Below are 19,897 nucleotides of genomic sequence, written 5' to 3' on the forward strand. Positions count from 1 at the left end.
GGGGGGGGGGGTGGTGAAACAGGATGGGGACAAAGGGGACCCTTACCCTTGTGAGCACGGGGTAATGTACAGAAGAGCTGAATCCCTGTAACGTACCCCTCAAACTAATAAACCATGGTGTGTTAATTACACTGGTATTAAAATAAAAGACTTGGGGCGCCCGGGTGGCTCAGTTGGTTGAGCATCCGACTCTTGGCTTTAGCTCAGGTCATGACCTCAGGGTCATGGGATTGAGCCCCGAGTTGGACTCTGTGCTGAGCGTGGAGCCTGCTTAGGATTCTCTCTCCCCCTCACTGGTACTCTCTCTATAATACATTTTTTAAAACATTAAATTTAAAACTTAGTAAAAAAAGAAAATTAAAATTTCTAAAAATAAGACACCCCCCCCCCCCCCCCCCCCCCCACACACACAAATCTTGCTTGATGTGTGTGTGTGTATTTTTACGCTGATTTCCTAGAAGGAAAAAACTCTAGGGCTTGCTTATATTAAAAGATCTTTGCATAAAAATTCGTTCACCCAGCCGCTCCACAAATACTACAGGCAGAGGGTCCTCCCTGGGGAAGCCCTTCCTGGATTCCAGCCCATCCCAACCTGAATGGAGCACCCACCCTCCACGGAATTACTCGCGTCATCTTACGCATACATATTTTGTGAAGGCGCAGTACTGGCTCCCATAACTCCCCAAAAGGGCCAAGTTCTTTAGTCAAAGACCATGCGCTTTGCATCATTGCAATCCCTGCATCTGACACAGAACCTGGCTCAAAGTGGATTCCCAGGAAATATTCACTAAAACACAGCCCGACATTCCTAGGAGCTTACCATGTCCTGCAGCGTGACCGGAACAAGCTGTGGCAAAGCAATTTAATTTCTGGCAAGCAAGCAAATACAGGCAACTATCGGGCACCGATTGTATACATTATTGTCCTGCACACAATGGAGGAACAGATACTTAAAGAGCTAGCTAGAAGGGGCGCCTGGGTGGCGCAGTCGGTTAAGCGTCCGACTTCAGCCAGGTCACGATCTCGCGCTCCGTGAGTTCGAGCCCCGCGTCAGGCTCTGGGCGGATGGCTCGGAGCCTGGAGCCTGTTTCCGATTCTGTGTCTCCCTCTCTCTCTGCCCCTCCCCCGTTCATGCTCTGTCTCTCTCTGTCCCAAAAATTAAAAAAAAACAAAAAAAAAACAAAAAAAAAAAACGTTGGAAAAAAAAAAGAGCTAGCTAGAAGACAAAGCAGAACAAAATAACAGGTGCCCATCAATGACATGGTATGAAATGCTGAGAAAGGGGACTAACTCCTCCAGGAATGTAGCAGACACCTCTAAAGTTACAATCCAAAGTGACGGTGAAAAGAACTCCAGATCTAACACCAACCTCCATTTGGGTTTTCTAAATGTGACAGAGATTACGATTATTCAATTTACCTTAACAGGCCCTGCGACGCAGTTTTCTTTAGATTTGTCCATGATGCCTGAAAATAAAAAGAACCACTTTTAATGTACACAAATCCTCATGCTTCAAAGTGTTGTTATGAGGGGTCAGGGATATAGCTCCTGATGAAAAAGCCTCCACAACACAAAAATTTTACATTTTTTTTCTTTGTCCCAATGAAGCTGACAAGGGTGTCTTATTTTCTCAAGTGACAAGAGGGACAGATGTGGGGCCTCCACCCAACTTCACTCCCAGAGTCCTCCTGCTCCATCAATGCAGGAGCCTGCTTCAATACCTGCTGCCTTTTATTATTATTTTTCAACATTTATTTTTGACAGAGAGAGAGAGAGAGAGAGAGAGAGCACACGAGCAGGGGAGGGGCAGAGAGAGAGGGAGACACAGAATTGGAAGCAGGCTCCAGGTTCTGAGCTGTCAGCCCAGAGCCCGACGCGGGGCTTGAACCCACGAACCGCGAGATCCTGACCTGAGCCAAAGTCGGATGCTCAACCGACTGAGCCACCCAGACGCCCCTCCCCCGCCACTGCCTTTTAAAAACAGGTCCCCCCTTCCCCATAACTGACTCCAGCTACGACAGCATCTCGCCCTCTGCCGTCAAGAGCAAAGCTCCAGAACAGTCATCCACACTCACCGCACCCACGTGTCTCTCACCCTCTGGCCCTCCCCCATCAGGATTTCATCCCACAGACTGGCCTGCTCGGGTGGCCAGCTCATGACTGACCTCTACTGTTAGCAAATTCAAAAGTCCATTCTGCGCCCTCAGCTCACTTGCGACCCCAGCGGCGTCCGACAAGGTCACTTTTACTCCACTCCCAGCCTCCACTAGCTTGTAGGCTTGTCTCCCCCCCCACCACCCCCCACCCCCCAACCAGCTGTCCTGCCGCAACATCCTTTGCCCAATCAGCCTCACTTTTGCCAACCTGAGAGTCTGGGCAGACTGGACCCAGAATGAGTCCTTGGACCCCACTTCTCCATCCATACCCGTCCTAGGGCCCCTCATCCAGCACCAGAGCTCTAAACATCTTTAAGATGATCTGAATTTACATCTTCTACCCTAAACTGTCCTCTGACTGCCAGACTCCTACCTACCCACCTGCTCAATATCCCCCCACGAAGGTCTGCCAAGCATCTCCATCCCAACACATCCAGACACACCCTCTTCTCTCCTCGCGGCTACTCCTCCCCTCTGCTCTCAGTAGCCTGAGCTCAGGCCCAGAAACACCTTTCCTTTTGCAGCTGTGCTCATTCCCTCTGTGCACTCATCCAGTCTCCTGGCTCCCACCACCATTCACGGGCTGGGACCTCCAAACCCCCATCTCCAGACCTCTCCCCTGACCCTTGCCACCTGCGAAACATCTCGACCTGTAATCTGTAATCGGAGAGGCATCTCAATTTTAAAAAGTTCCAAACTGAATTCCTGCTCCCTCCCTGTCCCCATCTCGCCAACCCTATTCTCATAGATGACCCCACCTCAGTTGCTGGCAAACCGATCCTGCCCGTCGCTCGGGTCCCCTCATCTTTTACACGGTTCTCCCTCAAAGCCCAGATCTAATCCATCAGCACCCCTTGGCGGCTCTACCTTCAAAACCACTGCCCACAACCTTTACTACCACCACCTGGTCAAACCAAGGCTCTCTCCCCTCAATTATTTGCAACGGGCTCCCAACGGTCACCCTGCTTTCACCTTTGCCCCGTGATGGCCCATTCTCAACACTGCGCCCTGTGGTCCCATTAACAAGTCAGCCATGCTGGCCCTTGGTTCAGAAGCCCCTCACGGCCCCTCAAAATCCTCCTTGCCTACAGTCTCCTAGAGTGTGGACCCTGACCACCTTCTTGGCCTTATTTCCTCTTCTTATCTATGCATGCTGGTCACACGGAACTTCTTTCTTTCCTCAAAGCAGTGCCCGGCCACAGGGCCTTTGTCCTTCCTGTTCTCTCTTCACCATTTGGCTCTTCGCTCAAATGGAAGTGTGGCTTGCTCCTTCGTTCCAGTCAGGTCTCTGCTCAGACGTCTCCTTTCTGACCATCTCTATTTTTCTGCTTAGCCCTTAACGTCTTACAGAACCTCACTGCGCGTGTTTGTTTCTGCCTCCCCAGGCGATATCCCACCCCCTGCCAGTAAGGAAAGTAAGCGCCGTGAGAGCAAGGCCTTAGTCCCACTGTGTTCACTGCGGCCTCCCCGGAACATGCCTGGCACACAGTAGGTACACCCACCAGTGTCTGGGGAATGAGTTAACCCACTAAGGAAGCAAAATCAGTAATGAAAACGGTTTATAACACTAGGCCCATGCTGTGAGGCGGGTACAACACCCCATCAAGTAAGTAGAACATAAACTCCAAGAAAACGGAAACCTTTCTGTACTTTTCTTACCCGGATACTCTCTGAATTCCAGAACCCAGCCAGAAAGCGCCCCCCCCCCACCCCCACCCTTCCACATCCATTCCACAAATAGGCAAATAACTCCACCCTGAAGACGGAACCACAGCCAGGAGTCCTTATATCAAACAGCGGTTAGTAGAAACGACAGAAAGGAAAAAGGAGTTACAAGCTCGTGCCGTACACACTCTAACGCTCTCTTCACCTTCCCTAACAATCCCTGCGGATTAATGAGCTCACACAGGCCTAAGGGCATTCATTCAACAGTCTTCGACAGAAGCCAGAGATTTGCTCCAACGGAACATACTCTGCCTTCCCAGGGAGAGGAATAATCATCAACAGAATGGAAAATGAGGATTCTGATCCAGCAGTGCTGGAGAGAGCCCCCAAGAAGACCGCTTGCCCAGCGATTCCAGTCTACAGCCAGGTCCCGGAGCCACATAACCCAATGACCTTCACAAGACCCTGCAGTTCAAACCACATATCCTACTATTCTAAACAGGAAAACTGTTAAGACTTCACATCACCGTGCATTTAGAAGACTTTGTCTTCTTCAAGCCTGCACGGACTTACTTGGAGGAGTGGAAGTGAAAGTGCTGCTGAAAAGTGTTTCGTTCAAAGAACAAGGTTAAGGAGGAGGAGGAACCGTCAAAAGTCCGCGACAGTATCTCCATCTGGACGACACTGGTGAGACGTGGAGACCGTCAGGCCCAACCACAGACCTAACAAATCACATCCAGCATTTTCCCATCCCCAGACGACTATGTGCGCAGGTCTAGATCACCGGTTCTCCGTCAAACATCAAGAATCAGCTGGGAAACCTGACAAACTACAGACACCTGAATCCTATGCCAAGCACTTCTGATTCATGAGCTGGGTCTATATTTTCAACAAAGGCTCTCAGAAATCCCGACAAAGGTGGTCCAAGGTCTGTGGTTTCAGAAGCACGCACCAAGGAAGACATCTTCGAGTAAGTTTTCATTTATTCCTCCAAAGTAGCCCAGGTCAACCAACGACTGTTTTCTATTGAAAGCTATCGCGCCAGTTCGTCGTCTGGCCCCCACCCCCCTCTAGAACGTGAGCTTCCCGACGGCAAAAGCCCCCCCTATGTTTTCTTACCCAGGTGCTGGCCGATAGGAGAACCCCCTCAGAAGGCACCCCCACCCCAACGCCACTCAACAACCCCACGCACTCCAGGAGTGTAACAACCCCCCAAGCGGCATTTCACAGGGCGCCCCACTACCCAGGAACAGATGGGAGGGCGCTGCGAAAGCACCGGGCACAGAGGAGAGGAGCTGGGAGGATGCAGGGGGACAGGAAGAGGAGGACAAGGGAGGACGAAGGTGGAGACCCAGGGACGCCTGACCTCGACTCTTTCTCCGCCGCCCGCTCAAAGGCCACCCGGGCCCGCCGCCCTCGCCCGTCCGCCTCACAGAGCAGTCCCAGGGTCTACAAACCCGTTGGCTCCCGTCTCCGACCCAAAGGCCGCCGACTCCTGCCGAGAGCTCAGCCGTTACGATTCAAAGTCTTTATTTTAAATAGGAGTTAAACCCTCTAATCCGAAAGCTCATTGGCCCGGGCTAGAGAGGCACTGCCTTTTGATTGGTTCACAGCCCCTCACGGCTTGAGGCACGTCCAAGGCGGTGACAGCACGCAGGCGCACTTGCCCCGTAAGGCCCCGGAAGTGGTGGAGCCAACGGCCCGCCGGACTTCGGCCGTTCTAGCGCCTGCGGTGTCCTCCGGGACCCGACATTTGTCAGCGAGACAGCATTTCCTTGGCGTCAGTCAGCGTTGTCGCGCAAGAGATAAAGTCGGAGGAGGTTAACGAACCCCTCGGACGCGCCAGTAAGTAAGATGGCGAGAAGGGCAGGAGAGAGTGGGGCCGATCGATAGCGCAGCGCTCGGCGCCTCGCCCTGTGCGCGTGCGCAGTGAACGTGCGCTCGGAGCGATCGATCGGACAGATTGCGTGCCTCCATTTTTCTGGGAGAGAGCGGGAGACCGAGAGAGCCGGACTAGCGGGTACTGGGGGGCTGGGATGCATGGAGAGCGGCTGGTGCGGTCCGCTGGGGTCTTCACGGGACCCCCGGAAAGACGAGCGCGGCGGGAAGGCCCGATAGTGAGCGGGGTGGCATGACCCCTGAGTTGCCAGGCTCGGCCTGCACACCCCTTCCTCTTCTTCCAAGGCCTCGCTCCCACCCTCACTCCATCCTTGGTGCTCTTCTGTGGCGGGACGGTGGCGGAGCCTAGTGAGGGGGCGTCTGTGTTCTCGCCCTGGTCCCCCCTTCCAGTTCCCGGGTGTAAACAGTTTCTAGGTCCTGTTCTTCCTGACCTCGGGCCTCGCCTGCAAACTGGGGATGGTAATTAGGCACCTACTAGCGCAGGGAGCGAACGTTCTGTGAGAGTTGAGAAGCGGGGCTCGGCCTTTTCTTTTTGAATCTTTGTACACGCCGTGATGCTCCTGGCATGAGTGCAGAGACGGGATAGAATAGTGGTTAAGTTCTGGGCTCTGGTCTGGGCAGTCCTGGCGGCCACTTGACGAGTTACTCGGCCACATTTTATTTTCAGTTTCCTAACTTCTTTGTGCCGATTTCATCATCTCTATCGTGCCCTAGTGCTGTCTGCACAAGCATAGATTTATATGCATTTGCTTCTACATGTGCTTGAATACTTTGAATGATTTCATTCAATGACCTAATGCTTGTAAAGTGCTTAGCACAGTGTCTGGCAAGTGCTTACAAACGTTAGCTGTTGTTAGTAACACCCATCAGTGCAGCACGGTGAGGACTCAAGCTCTGGGGTCAAATACCCTGAGTAAAGATCCAGGCTTTGCTATTTACAAGCTCTTTGATCCCATGTAAGTTAACCTCTCTGGCCCTCATGTTACCTATCTCTAAAATAGGATTAGATGAGTATTCAGTGAGGTAATGCATATTAGTTGCTTATGTGATGGGTGTCATACACTACACTGAATGTCTAATTTTAGCTAGTTTGTCATTAAGCTTTTAAGGAGCACTAAAGGTAATCGTTAGGAACAACACAGTCTCTAGAGTCAAACCATCTGCATTCTAGTCCAGGTTTCTGCAAGCACTAGTCGTGGGACCTTGAACAAGTTACTTTCCCTCCTCATCTTTAACACGATCACAGGGCTTCTCTTACAGGATGGTGTTGAGGATTAAGTGAGATAAAACATAACGCTCAGTAAATGTTAACTATTCTCATTATCAGCAGCTTCAGTTATTCTCCGGAGGGAGTTAGAAAACATGGTTTCCCACTTCTTTCCTATAACACACCCCTCCTTCCAGAATCAGTCCCTGTAAAGTACAGGAATACCAGGCAGTGCTGGTGTTACTGCTTACTCCTCTCCTTTCTTGTATTCATCCTCTCTCTCTCTCTCTCTCTCTCTCTCTCTGCCTTATACTCTGACTTCCAGTTTCTTGTCTGCCTTCGACTTCTGTTCTTTATTGCTGTTCCCAGGCTCCCGTGCCCTTCTGATAACTGTCCAGACATACATACACATACGAATATTGATTTTTGAAAGTCAAAGTTCTCTGCTGTCCACCAGTTGGAGGTTTTGTTGTTGTTGTTGTTTTTTTTTTTTTTTTTTTGCATAAACCAGAAACCATCATCTACAGTTTTCATTTTACTTTATAAGAGAGAGCTTAAAAACTTGGAAACCAATCCAAGTGCCCTTTTTTCCTTTTTTTTTTTTTTAAAGTTTATTTATTTTGAGAGAGAGTGAGCAGGGAGAGGCAGAGAGAGGGAGGAGAGAGAATCCCAAGCAGGCTCTGCAGTGTCAGCGCAGAGCCTGATGCAGGACTGAAACTCACAAACCCTGAAACCATGCCCTGAGCTGAAATCGAGAGTCGGTTGCTTAACTGACTGAGCTACCCAGGCACCCCTTTCCGTTTTTTATACTCGTTTTGGCCATACCCTATTTGCCAATATTTTATTAAGCAATTTGTTTTTGAATCTTTCCAAGCATTCAACTTGATTTAGTTTTCATAGCGTGGTGGCTTGTTTGCCCTCATGTTTTTATTTACTATATAATTATATAATTTAACAAAGTTGGTTACCTTAAAACATGTTTTTTTTTTAATTTTTTTTAAATGTTTATTTATTTTTGAGACAGAGAGACAGAGCATGAACAGGGGAGGGGCAGAGAGAGAGGGAGACACAGAATCTGAAATGGGCTCCACGCTCTGAGCTGTCAGCACAGAGCCCGACGCGGGGCTCGAACTCACAGACCGTGAGATCATGACCTGAGCCAAAGTTGGACGCTTAACCGACTGAGCCACCCAGGCGCCCCTTAAAACATGTTTTAAGAATGAACATAACTCAGGGCGTCTGGGTGGCTCACTCGGTTGAGCGGCCAGCTTCACTCAGGTCGTGATCTCATAGTTCATGGGTTGAAGCCCTGCGTCAGGCTCTGTGCTGATAGCTCAGAGCCTGGAGCCTGCTTTGGATTCTGTGTCTCCCTCTCTCTCTGCCCCTCCCCAGCTCACTCTCTGTCTCTCTCAAAAATAAATAAACGTTAAAAAAAGAAAACTTTAATTTTTTTTTTTTAACATTTACTTATTTTTGAGACAGAGAGCATGAACAGGGGAGGGTCAGAAAGAGAGGGAGACACAGAATCTGAAACAGGCTCCAGGCTCTGAGCCATCAGCACAGAGCCCGATGCGGGGCTTGAACCCACGGACTGCGAGATCATGACCTGAGCTGAAGTCGGCCGCTTAACCGACTGAGCCACCCAGGCGCCCCCAAAAAAGAAAACTTTAAAAAACAAAAAAAGAATGAACATAACTCGGAGTGCCTGGATAGCTCAGTCTGTTAAGTGTCCGACTCTTGATCTCAGCTCAAGTCATGATCTCACAGTTGCAAGATTGAGCACTGCATCGTGGATCCTGCTTGGGATTCTCTCTCCCTGCCCCTCCCCTGCTTCTGCTCTCTCTCTCAAATGAATAAACTTTAATAAAAAACAAAAACATAGCTGACATTAGTAAACATACAGCTTACCTGGTGGAAACAGTAATGTCCAGACATTCAACAATAGTAGCCATCTTCCCTACTGCAAAAACCAGTCGGTATTTTCTTAACAGAAGATTCTGGGATAGCAGAATAGAATAAAAGTGGCGGGTGGGTAGTATGACAGAGAGTAGTTGATGAAAAGAAGTTCTGTAGATAGTTGCTGGTACGATTTGAGTAATTTCTGTGTGCTACTATGCTCAATGCTCTGCACGTGCCATCTGTTTTTACCTTTGCTAACGTGCTTAACAGCTGGGGAACCTGACCTCAGAGGAACGAGGTCACTGACCGAAGATGATGCAACTAGCAGGGCCGGGACGGAAGCCCCGCTGGTCTGCCCAGACTGCTGCGTGGCTTCCGTGATCTACCGGTGCCTCTGCCCTTCACCATCCCTGTTTTCTCCCCTTGCAGCTGCCAGGGAGATTGTCTTCGTCTTCTCCGAGATGTACAGAACCAAAGTGGGCTTGAAGGACCGCCAGCAGCTGTACAAGCTGATCATTAGCCAGCTGCTCTACGATGGCTATATTAGCATTGCTAATGGCCTCATCAACGAAATCAAGCCGCAGTCTGTCTGTGCGCCCTCGGAGCAGCTCCTACATCTCATCAAACTAGGTAGCTTGGGGACATGTGGATTCCTTGACAAGGTTTCAGAGGTCTTCACGATCAGAATTTTTCCCGATGATTTTTGTTCAGTCTTAGTGCCTAGTATGTGTCAGGTACAGTGGTAGGTACTGAAAGGGTAAGCAAACCCCAGATTATGAAGATTTCAAACCGGCTGTAGCCCCAGGATCTGTATGAGAATTATCTAGAACATTCTGTCATTGTTTTATTGACTGCAGATTTCAACTCACATGTCATCTCAGAGTCCTTTTCACTTTTTTGAAAATAACCCACTATCTTCCCCAGACCTCCCCAGTTATTCTACAACAACAACCCCATTTCCTTCATGACAGAATCACTCTCCGAAATGTACTTCATTGTTTCAGGTTGTTTCCCACACGTCTGCACCTTCCCCAAGAAAGGACAGCACGTGCAGTAAACATCAGGATCTCTGTCTCGTTCAACGGTACATCCTGGTGCTTGCCTGGGCTGTAGAAAGCACTCTATAAAATATAGAAATCCCAATATGTTTACACCCTTTGACTTAGCGATGCCAGTTTTTATGGTTGTTTTTTTTTAAATTTTTTTTAATGTTTATTTTTGAGAGAAAGAGACAGTGTTTTGAGAAAAAGAGACGGGGGGGTGGGGGGGGGCGCAGAGAGCAAGGGACACACAGAATCTGAAATAGGTTCTAGGCTCTGAGCTGTCAGCACCAGAGCTTGAGGCGGGGCTCGAACTTGTGAACATTGAGATCATGACCTAGGCCAAAGTCAGACACAACCGACTGAGCCACCCAGGCGCCCCATGGTGTTTTGTTTTGTTTTGTTTTGTTTTAATTTAAAAAAACAATGTTTTCTCATGTTTGTTTTTGAGAGAGACAGAGCACAAGTGGGGAAGGGGCAGAGAGAGAGGCTCCAAAGAGTGGAAGAATCCAAAGCAGGCTCCAGGCCCTGAGCTGTCAGCACAGAGCCCGATGTGGGGCTCAAACTCACGAGCTGTGAGATCATGACCTGAGCCAAAGTCAGACGCTTAACCAACTGAGCCACCCAGGTGCCCCTAGCAATGCCAGTTTTGAGAATTTGTTCCGAGGAAATAAAAAACAACTGAAATATCCAACAATAAGAAATTCGTTGTGAATGTTCTTGTATCCTCAAATTGGGTCCAACCACATGATGTAGATAAAAATTACACTGGCCAGATTTTTATTCTGTTTGAGTAAATGAACAAGTAAGTTATAACATGTCATATGGTTTGGTTCTATTTTTGTTGCAAGAATTGTAACAACTGTGCATGGAGAAAGGTCCAGAAGAATTCATCCCACCATTTTAACAGTAATTATCTCTGAGTAATCTAATACAAGGTCATTTTTGTGTTCATCTCTATTCCTAATTTTTCTTATACTAATAAACATACTGTTTATACGGTACATGAAGTTATTTTTCAATTTAAAATGCATTTTCTTGAAAAGCTTGTTTATTTAAATATCAACAGTCTTTCAACTACGTTTCACTAGTGTTAGTGCTAACAGTGTATCTGTCTTAATGAGCCCCATAGCTGCTACTAACAGATCTCAGCACTAAAAATATTAAAATTCAGAACGAGAAAAAATGGGCAGCTTAGCTATAGAACTGCTTTTTTTGAGTTTCTGTAGTCGTCGTTACAGTAGAAAATTTTGGAAGCAAAAAAACGGGGAGGTGATGTGACCTATTGAGCCTGACCTTCCGCAGTCAATGTTATATTGCCTACGGTGTTGTCACTGAACATACACCCGGGTTGACATATACATAATTTTGTGAAGGGTTAAGTGTCAGGCCACTCCAAGACAGAGTAAGTTGATGTTGGCCAACATCTTTCCCAGTTTGGATCCAGAATTTTGTCTTGGCTTTTTAAAATGACATTTTTGCACGCACTTAATTTTGGTTCATTTCAGGAATGGAAAACGACGATACTGCAGTTCAGTATGCAATTGGTCGTTCAGATACAGTGGCCCCTGGCACGGGGATTGACCTGGAATTTGATGCCGACGTCCAAACTATGTCCCCAGAGGCTTCAGAGTACGAAACATGCTATGTCACATCCCACAAAGGCCCCTGCCGCGTAGCCACCTACAGCAGAGACGGGCAGTTAATAGCCACCGGATCTGCCGATGCTTCCATAAAGATACTTGACACGGAAAGAATGTTGGCCAAGAGCGCCATGCCAATAGAGGTAAAAATCCCAGCAACGTACGTACCGTCTGCCTTTCGCTCGCTGCTCATCGGGAGAGTGAGAGACTAGTTTAGACCAGCTTTAACTTAGCATAATCGGGGGCTTTGAGTCAGATTTTGCCCTTTGAGCATCTCTTTTCTCGTTGGTCTAGGTCATGATGAATGAGACTGCACAACAGAACATGGAAAACCACCCAGTGATCCGAACGCTTTATGACCACGTGGATGAAGTCACATGTCTCGCTTTCCACCCAACAGAACAAATCCTTGCCTCTGGTTCCAGGGATTATACTCTGAAGTTATTTGATTATTCCAAACCATCTGCAAAAAGAGCCTTCAAGTACATTCAGGTTAGGAATGTTTAGAAAGGAGCTATCCAGTTTCTTCTTAAAAGCAAAGAGCACTTATTGTATGACTGTTCCTGTTCTTAAAGTAGCCTCAGGGATCATCTTACAAAACGAAGCAGCTACAAGGACGCGTGCTCCAGGTGGCATGGGAATCAGAGTGCATTGGCCCGTGGTTCCCACGCTGTCAAGCACCCACTTTCTCTGGTCACAGTTATGCAACAGGGGCTCAGAACCTGTGTCACTCTTTCATAGTCGCAGATCCCTGTTTAAAGGTGAAACAGTCACTTCACCGAAGTGTAACTTAACGGGAATCAAAAAATTATTCAGTTGAAACTCTCAGACATTTACTGGAAAAGTGGTACTGCAAAAGTGATATTTTGAGTATGCAGGAAAGAAATACTAATGTTTTAGTAGTGGCTTCCACCTTTTAGTAATTGAACTGAGTTTTTTACTCCGTATTTGGAGCCGTAGGACAGATTAAAGAAGCTGTCCACACGTACAAGTTGTGTTTATCCTCATTCGTTAACGTGTGAAACTATCCTAGCTTGATGATGTTCCATTCTGAGTTCTCCCGGTGCTCGTTTGCAAATGACGAAGCTCACTTCCACGGTTTTGGGAATATAATCCCACCAGTAGTTGGTTTTTAAAATCTCTGTTCAAATGATACCTTCCCGTATTTTACAAAGTTCGTTATTCCTTCTTCTGCCTTGTAACATCTGATCGTTGTTTTATGTAGTCTCTCCGTCAACCAAATATTTTCCACATTTTCTCTGCATTTAATTATTCACCAGCCACTTAATGTGTCTGTCCTAACAGGAAGCTGAAATGCTACGCTCTATCTCTTTTCATCCTTCCGGAGACTTTATACTCGTCGGGACTCAGCATCCTACTCTTCGGCTTTATGATATCAACACGTTTCAGTGTTTTGTCTCTTGCAATCCTCAAGATCAACACACCGATGCTATATGCTCCGTTAATTACAATCCCAGCGCCAACATGTATGTCACTGGTAGCAAGGACGGCTGCATCAAGCTGTGGGATGGTGTTTCAAATCGGTGCATCACAACCTTTGAGAAGGCGCATGATGGTGCTGAGGTTTGTTCTGCCATTTTCTCCAAAAATTCCAAATACATTCTCTCCAGTGGAAAAGACTCCGTAGCTAAACTTTGGGAGATATCAACAGGACGAACACTGGTCAGATACACAGGTATGTGAAAAGTTGCTGTTACCTTTTCTGTAGCATTTTCTGGCTTCCAGAAGAGAGCCACATGATAAATGTATGCGTTGAGCAAGGCAGATGTTACACCTCTTTTAGGTAAGAAAGCAAAGCTTAGAGGTTAAGTAGTTTAGCCAGGGCTACAGTTGGTAAGAGCTGGAAATAGAACCTTCGTTTCTGAACTGTGTTCTTCTCAGTACGTCACAGCTTCAACTAGATGTGAGTCTATGCCAGTAACATTGAGACTCTGGTGGTCCGTTTGTAGACCAGGGGTCTGCCCTTTTCCCTCAGAAACATAAAAGCAGTCCAGAGAAAAGGCGGAGTCAGTGGATCTCAATGAGTGTACACTTTAGGGAAGGAAGGCGGAGAGGGGCCATCTAGGCCTGTTCATAAGAGAGCACAGCTACCCTGACAGTTACTTGGTAATGAATGTTGTCAAAATATTGTCTTATTCTTCTGTTCCTCGGAGCAGCAAAGGCTGTTGTTTGGTAGCAAACCTCCAGGAAAGTTCAACTAGTTTCCTCTGTTGTGAGATGTTTGTGTCCCACACTAAAATCACCATAACCAGAACTTTAAAACTCTGCAGGAAAACACCACCAGGACCGCCTGGGTGGCTCAGTCGGTTAAGCATCTGACTTCACCTCAGGTCATGATCTCACAGTTCATGGATTTGAGATTCGAGCCCCGCGTCGGGCTCTGTGCTGACAGCTCAGAGCCTGGAGCCTGCTTCAGATTCTGTGTCTCCCTCTCTCTCTGTCTCTGTCTCTCAAAAATAAACATCAAAAAATTTTTTAAAGAAAGAAAACCACGCCGTCGTAAGGGCTCAGCTGCTACGGCAGTCGCTTCTCCTTTTAGAGAAGATTGAAGAGGCAGGGACGTCGGAGCCACCAGGGTGCAGTATCATCCACCTCACATCCGTCTCCTGGGGACAGTTTGCTTCCTGCCGTCCCTCTCTGGCTCTGACACAGACCATACAACTAGCAGGTCTTAGGAAGCGTCAGTTTCATCCTCATTCTTGGTCCTTTGTTGAAACGCTTCTGTAGGGAGGTATTTTGAAAACCTTCCTCTAATTATTACTGTTAAAGGGCTGCGTGTTTGTTGCAAAAAGAAGATGCAAAAGTGGTCAAAGTAAAAGTGGGCGGGCCGTCTCCATCTTCGGCAGTAACAGCCGCCGTCGGGTGTGATGTGTGTGGAGGGCACGCGCCAGATTCTCACAGCATTTCTTAACGTTTGCTTTGTCCTGTGAACGGCAGAATGTTTTATGCTTCTGTGGGGCTGCCTGGTTTGCTTCGGCAGAGAATTGGGATTTGATTTTAAAGTAAGATTATACTGAATCGATATGCAAATTCCCTCGTTTTCTAACTCACGGGCTAAGAGCCCATGTTTAGGTCTGCGTTTCCAGTTTTAATGTTTAGTTAGAATTCAGTGGGTTTTTGAAATACTGAAGGAAAAAGAAAAGCTATCGAGCATTAGAAATTTCAGGGTGAGAAATTAATTCAGAAGACTAAATAAAACGCTGAGCTAGGGACACTGTGTAGCACGTGTAACAGACACCTGCCAGACACTGGGCAGTGAGCTCAAGGAGAGAGAGATGACCATCAGTTCTACAGACCTAAGAAATGCACGTCAGAGTTTCTTTTGTACTCCCCAGAGGGTAGGAATTTAAAAGATTGATATTCTCTCGTATTGAACGACATTTGGGGAAGTTACATGCCTCGTTGTTAAGGAGTGCTGATTGGAAACCTTCTAAAGGGGGGTTGGTGTCATGAATCCTATTTTTCAGCATACGTATATATTTTGGACTCTTAGAAATTCAGCCTAAAAAGATTGCTGGCAGGTATGCCCACGCACACGTAGAAGGATGTCCGTCCCAACATAGTCTCGAAGAGGGGAGCGTTAGAGACAGCAGAAGTGTCCACCAGAAAGCACCGAGGGCACTCTTGTCACGCGTCCTTTTCACAGCGTGCGGCCGTTAAAAACAAATACAGGAACATCTGTGAGCATATGTATGCCACTGGACGTGCCCTCGTGCCAGTCCTCGCAACACCGTGTGGGTTGGTGCTGTCATTGTCCCCCAGAGAATGGAAGAGAAAGGTAAGGCTTAAAGGTGCTACGTAATGTGTCCGTGTTCACGTCACTAGTAAGTGTTGAGCCCAGATCTGATGCCAGCGCCTCTCTTTTTATCCATTAAGCCGTATTTCATCTTTATAGATCTCTGCTACCCTGCTGTATAAAAATAGCATATGATGTGAGCTCCGATTTACAGAATACAGAGGTATTTACAGAGATGTTTACAAAGGATTCATCGAAATACTGACTCTGGGTGTAGAATTATCAGGCGGTTGTTATTTTTAGACTTTATATGATATTTTAAACATAAAGTCTGTACTTTCACGGTCATAAAAAAGCCTAGAGCTTCTTTTTGGAGAGCAGACGTTCAAACATCCCAGCAATTCTGTTCTAGGAATTTAATCCTGAGGAAATAGTATGTTCGGCATAAAGAATCCGTCAGCATAACTTGCAACCAGATGCCCCTAGCAGGAAAAGAATTACTAAATAGTAAGGGTGCTTCCAGATGGTGGTGTATTTTGCGGCCAGTAAAAAACACAGAAAAATGTACCTAATGAAAAGTTGGTTTAAACTATGACAGAAATGACCTATATGACACGGCACCAATTTTCTACTTTGTTAATGTTTTATTTATTTTTGAGAGAGAGCGAACACAAGCGGGGGAGGGACTGAGGGGGAGGGGACACAGGATCCAAAGCAGGCTCTGTGCTGAGAGCAGCGAGCCCAGTGTGGTGCTCGAACTCCCGAACCACGAGCGGAGTTGGCCGCTCGACCAACTGAGCCCCCCCGCCCCGCCCCGCCGGGTGCCCCTGTATTTTTTTTTCTTAAGACGTCCCTGTGCCTGGAAGTACGTCAGGACGTTGACGGAGTCGGCTGCCTCAGGTGGTAGGTCAGTGGCGATTTATTTCTGCATGCTTCTGTGGAGGCTCCAAAATTATACGATAAATGTGTATTCTGTTTTAAGATGCCGTTTTTACATCGACAGGGTAACGAACAGAAGGACGGCAGTGTGAGGGTCTAAAGTGTAGCCCTGGGGAGCTAGCCCTGCCACTCTGACCCTTAACCTCTCCTGTCCGCGCAGGGGCCGGCCTGAGCGGGCGGCAGGTGCACCGGACGCAGGCCGTGTTCAACCACACCGAGGACTACGTGCTGCTGCCGGACGAGCGGACCATCAGTCTGTGCTGCTGGGACTCCCGTACCGCCGAGCGTCGGAACCTGCTCTCCCTGGGCCACAACAACATCGTGCGCTGCATAGTGCACTCGCCCACCAACCCCGGCTTCATGACGTGCAGCGACGACTTCCGAGCCCGGTTCTGGTACCGGCGATCCACCACGGACTAGCCCGCCTTCCTTGCCTAGGGTTCTTTTCTCGAGGACTGTGCCCCTGCCCCCACCGGGTCCCGTCACCAGCTTCGGTAGTAAGTCACCGCGCCATCTGGCGGTTGTGCCGCCACCTCTCCGTCCTTGGATTTGTACAAAAGAATCTTTTTTTACCTTGATGCAGAATCATGGTGGGAAAAGTGGGAGACGCAGATCCGTGCGGTTGCTCTGCATTCACTGATTATCACAGTGTGATTTTCATCGGTTTTGTAAATACAGGACTTGCCACTTCTCTTGAATCTCTTGATCATTTGAGGAAAGGTAGAGTTTTAAAGTGCTTTCTAGATCTCAAGTGGATCTGTCGTGAGGGATTTTCATCCGGTGGTTCTGTCGACTTCTGTGCCTCTTCTACACACACCCTCTTTGTGTCTTTCTTTTCAGGACACATTTTGGCAGGTAGGTGGGCCTGCAGCTCTGAGAATCCAGAGCGTCGTGCCGTTTTAAAACCAGTGTAGAGAATCCATCATCCTATCCTGAAATGATACCATTCTGATAATAAAGCTCAGATCTGCAACTCTAGTGTTCTACCTTTTTCACGTCAATAAAATTAATGGCCAGTTTTTCCCGAAGATTTCTAGGAAACGTATCTTTCGTCCTACCTCCCGCGTTCTCCTTTCATTGCCCGCAATGCTTCTCTTCAGCAAATATTTCTGATAAGGTTATTACCAGCGGATGGAAAGCGTAATTGAAGATAAAGCCAATCTAATGAAAATTCAGTGAGCCCGCTGCTGCTCTCTGACCGTAGCTTATTTCACAGATGATTACTATTGATTGACTTTGTTCTTACATAATTTTAAATCTTATTTTTCAGTTCTCTTCAGCATGAATCGTTCACTACTCGTCGTGGATGCACGTGGCAACTATGTTCTTGGAAGATTTTTGCAATTAAATCTTGATCAAGGTTTTTCTTGAAACTTTCTAATTTAGAAAGTGACAGTATTTCTCTGGATTCAGCTCAAGCTAAGGGAGGGGACCCTAACCTCCCCTCTGCCAGATAGACTTTGGTTTATATTTATCCCCAAGTGCAAATACCTCATGCTCTGGGTAGGAATACCTAGAAATATAATCTAGGGTCAGTTGATAAAAATACTAAATAGATTGATTATTTCATTTCACAGGAACTTTCAAATCTTCTGAAGTTTATTGCCTAAAAATTCTGTGTTAGTCATCCTCCTTAAGGATCATTTCACCTCTTTGGCCTGTGAAACCATTTTAAGCATTCTTAATGTGTTAAATCCGTTTTCATTCAGGTTTCCAAAGCTGTATTTTTTGGTCTGTAGTGAGTTTAGATTTATTTTTGTTTTGTGCCCTGATTCTCCAGTATTTGCACGTGACTGTGGGTGCTCCTTTATAGGATGAGAAGAAACCTGCTGAGTAGGAACAGGAATAACCAGTTCCATAAGGAAATTACAGACCAAAAGTCCTCACTTCTTTTTCTGGCTTTTCTTTTGCTTTCCACGTACGAAATTACAGCAGAGGCTGAACATGTTCCGCATTCCTCTGCTCTAGCACATGTGCTAGAATGACCACATGGCATTCCTGATTGAAGCTCCACGGGGTCTTTTTAACTGTTCGTGAATTTGAATAATGATGCCTACTTTTTCCAGTTTCTGGAATAGTCTCAGCCATGGATCTGAAGTTTCAGGACTTCTGTCTACAAGATCAAGATACTTTTCTGTGCTTCCAAAATAGACACATTTTTTCTTCTAAAAATCACATCAATATTTTGAACCGGTAAGAATGCCGGGAATATTACATGGACTCGGCATCAGCATGTCATTAACTGTCCCATGTGACACCTGGTTTTCAAAAACGGTGAATGATAGGAACTTAGAAATTCTATGTTATTTTTTAAAGATATGTGATTTCTAAAATAAACTTTTTGTATGTAATGGTAATTTAAAGCTAGTCCTTTTTTTTTTTTTTTTTTTTTGGACCTTGCTTTGAATATTTACATATTTGAACATGTGTTCTCCAATAGCAGTCATGACTTTGGACTGGAAACTTCCATGCTCTTCTTTTAGTGTTTCGTTCTAGAAGTACGATTTTTATAGCAGATCTCCTTTAGCTATGTATCTCTTTTACTCTACAAATTTAAAATCTAAAAACTTTATAATTCCATTTCTTATGATGATTCAAAGAAACCAATCTTTTACCTTAAACTTTGGTTTCCCTTCGGAAGGGCAATGATGGGGGGAACAGCCTCAGCTGTATTAGCGACATGTTAGGTAGTAAGGCAAGTCATTTCAATGTCACAGCTTCCTTTTCTGTGATTAAAGTGCTTAATCAAAATCATCCCCAACATGCACTCAATCAATGAAGTGATTTTTTTTTTTAACACAGCAAGATATAAACAGATTTGGGGGAAGACTTCTGTTTCTGAAAATACAGTGGACCAGATGCTCCAGAGAGCCCTTTCAATACATACCTGTTTAGAATTTATTTTTAATCTCTAAATAGATGTCTGAGCTAGCAAGAAATTCTCAGGCAGTTCCTGAGAGGCAGAAACAACCAAAAACCACAAATCTAGACCATCAGGACCAATGGGGCATCCAGCTGAACCAAGGGCATTTGTCACTCCCCTGGAGCCTAATGATTTCTGAGCTCTGACCACAAGGTGGGAGCTTTGATCAAGACCTAGAAAGAAAGGTACCCAGAACCCAGAACCCAAAAGGTACCCCCTACCCTCCAAAGGGTGAACTTGCCAAAAGCCCTGCCTCCAGGAAAGAGGACACCTGCCTGCCTGGATGCTGGCTCAGGTTTGTGGGGCAGATCGTAACGAGAATCCCATCTATAAACTATTTGTCCAAGTAAGGTGGGAACGACTCACACTACCTATGTGGCTTGGAGAAAAGCAAGCTGAGAATTTAAAGCAACTCCCATTGACGGTGGCCAAAGACACCTGACAGAAGCCGGCACAAATTAAGGAAGAACACCTCTTTCCCCCAGGCCTCCGTTCTCGCAGATACAGATCTAAGAATCAGGGGTTCATAATCCAGTATGTGAGGAAACAGCCGCCATGATGAGAACCAGTAGAAACTAGAGTCGCACTTGGAGACTTGGAATTCTCAGACGCACGATACGTGTGTCCAATATGAAGATCTCAAACAGGACCCAGGACAGAGACTAGGAAGTGACCCGGTGGATTGAAACAACAACAAAACCTTTGGGAAAATGGTCATTTCTATAGCGTTCATTCTTCATGCCTTTGGCCTTTTTGGGGCGCTTTTCTC

The 19,897-nt window shown here is 46.7% G+C and overlaps 2 protein-coding genes across 4 annotated transcripts in view; one reads left to right on the forward strand and one right to left on the reverse strand.

Annotated features, from left to right (window-relative positions):
- AURKA (aurora kinase A) overlaps window positions 1–5,498 on the reverse strand; it is a 22,448-nt gene extending 16,950 nt beyond the window's left edge. The window contains exons 1-2 of one of the 2 annotated variants that reach the window (XM_040459668.1): window positions 5,279–5,498; window positions 1,420–1,466 (exon numbers count right to left, since the gene is read on the reverse strand). In XM_040459668.1, coding sequence (XP_040315602.1) covers window positions 1,420–1,461 — 42 coding nt within the window. In that variant the 5' untranslated portion in view covers window positions 1,462–1,466; window positions 5,279–5,498. The other variant, XM_040459669.1, reaches the window with a different exon arrangement.
- Window positions 5,499–5,551: 53 nt separating this feature from the next.
- On the forward strand, window positions 5,552–18,562 carry CSTF1 (cleavage stimulation factor subunit 1). Of its 2 annotated transcripts, none has more exons than XM_040459667.1 (6): window positions 5,552–5,666; window positions 9,256–9,456; window positions 11,375–11,652; window positions 11,804–12,001; window positions 12,815–13,205; window positions 16,366–18,562. In XM_040459667.1, exons 2-6 carry the CDS (start codon window positions 9,288–9,290, stop codon window positions 16,623–16,625), a joined length of 1,296 nt encoding a protein of 431 aa, XP_040315601.1. In that variant the 5' UTR covers window positions 5,552–5,666; window positions 9,256–9,287; the 3' UTR covers window positions 16,626–18,562. The 2 variants fall into 2 exon arrangements, with proteins under 2 accessions (XP_040315601.1, XP_040315600.1); XM_040459666.1 differs by lacking the exon at window positions 5,552–5,666 and adding an exon at window positions 5,756–5,841.
- Window positions 18,563–19,897: the final 1,335 nt, after the last annotated feature.

Source organism: Herpailurus yagouaroundi, unplaced genomic scaffold (genome assembly GCF_014898765.1).
Source record: "Herpailurus yagouaroundi ecotype Mexico unplaced genomic scaffold, PumYag 246, whole genome shotgun sequence".
NCBI classification, from domain to species: Eukaryota; Metazoa; Chordata; class Mammalia; order Carnivora; family Felidae; genus Herpailurus; species Herpailurus yagouaroundi.

What these genes read in the sequence shown, in the direction of transcription:
- CSTF1 (XM_040459667.1), top strand. Translation starts at nt 9,288, where the DNA reads ATGTACAGAACCAAAGTGGGCTTGAAGGACCGCCAGCAGCTGTACAAG. An exon ending in AGAGCGCCATGCCAATAGAG is followed by an intron (nt 11,653 to 11,803) that starts GTAAAAATCCCA and finishes TCGTTGGTCTAG; the next exon opens with GTCATGATGAATGAGACTGC. An exon ending in GAGCCTTCAAGTACATTCAG is followed by an intron (nt 12,002 to 12,814) that starts GTTAGGAATGTT and finishes CTGTCCTAACAG; the next exon opens with GAAGCTGAAATGCTACGCTC.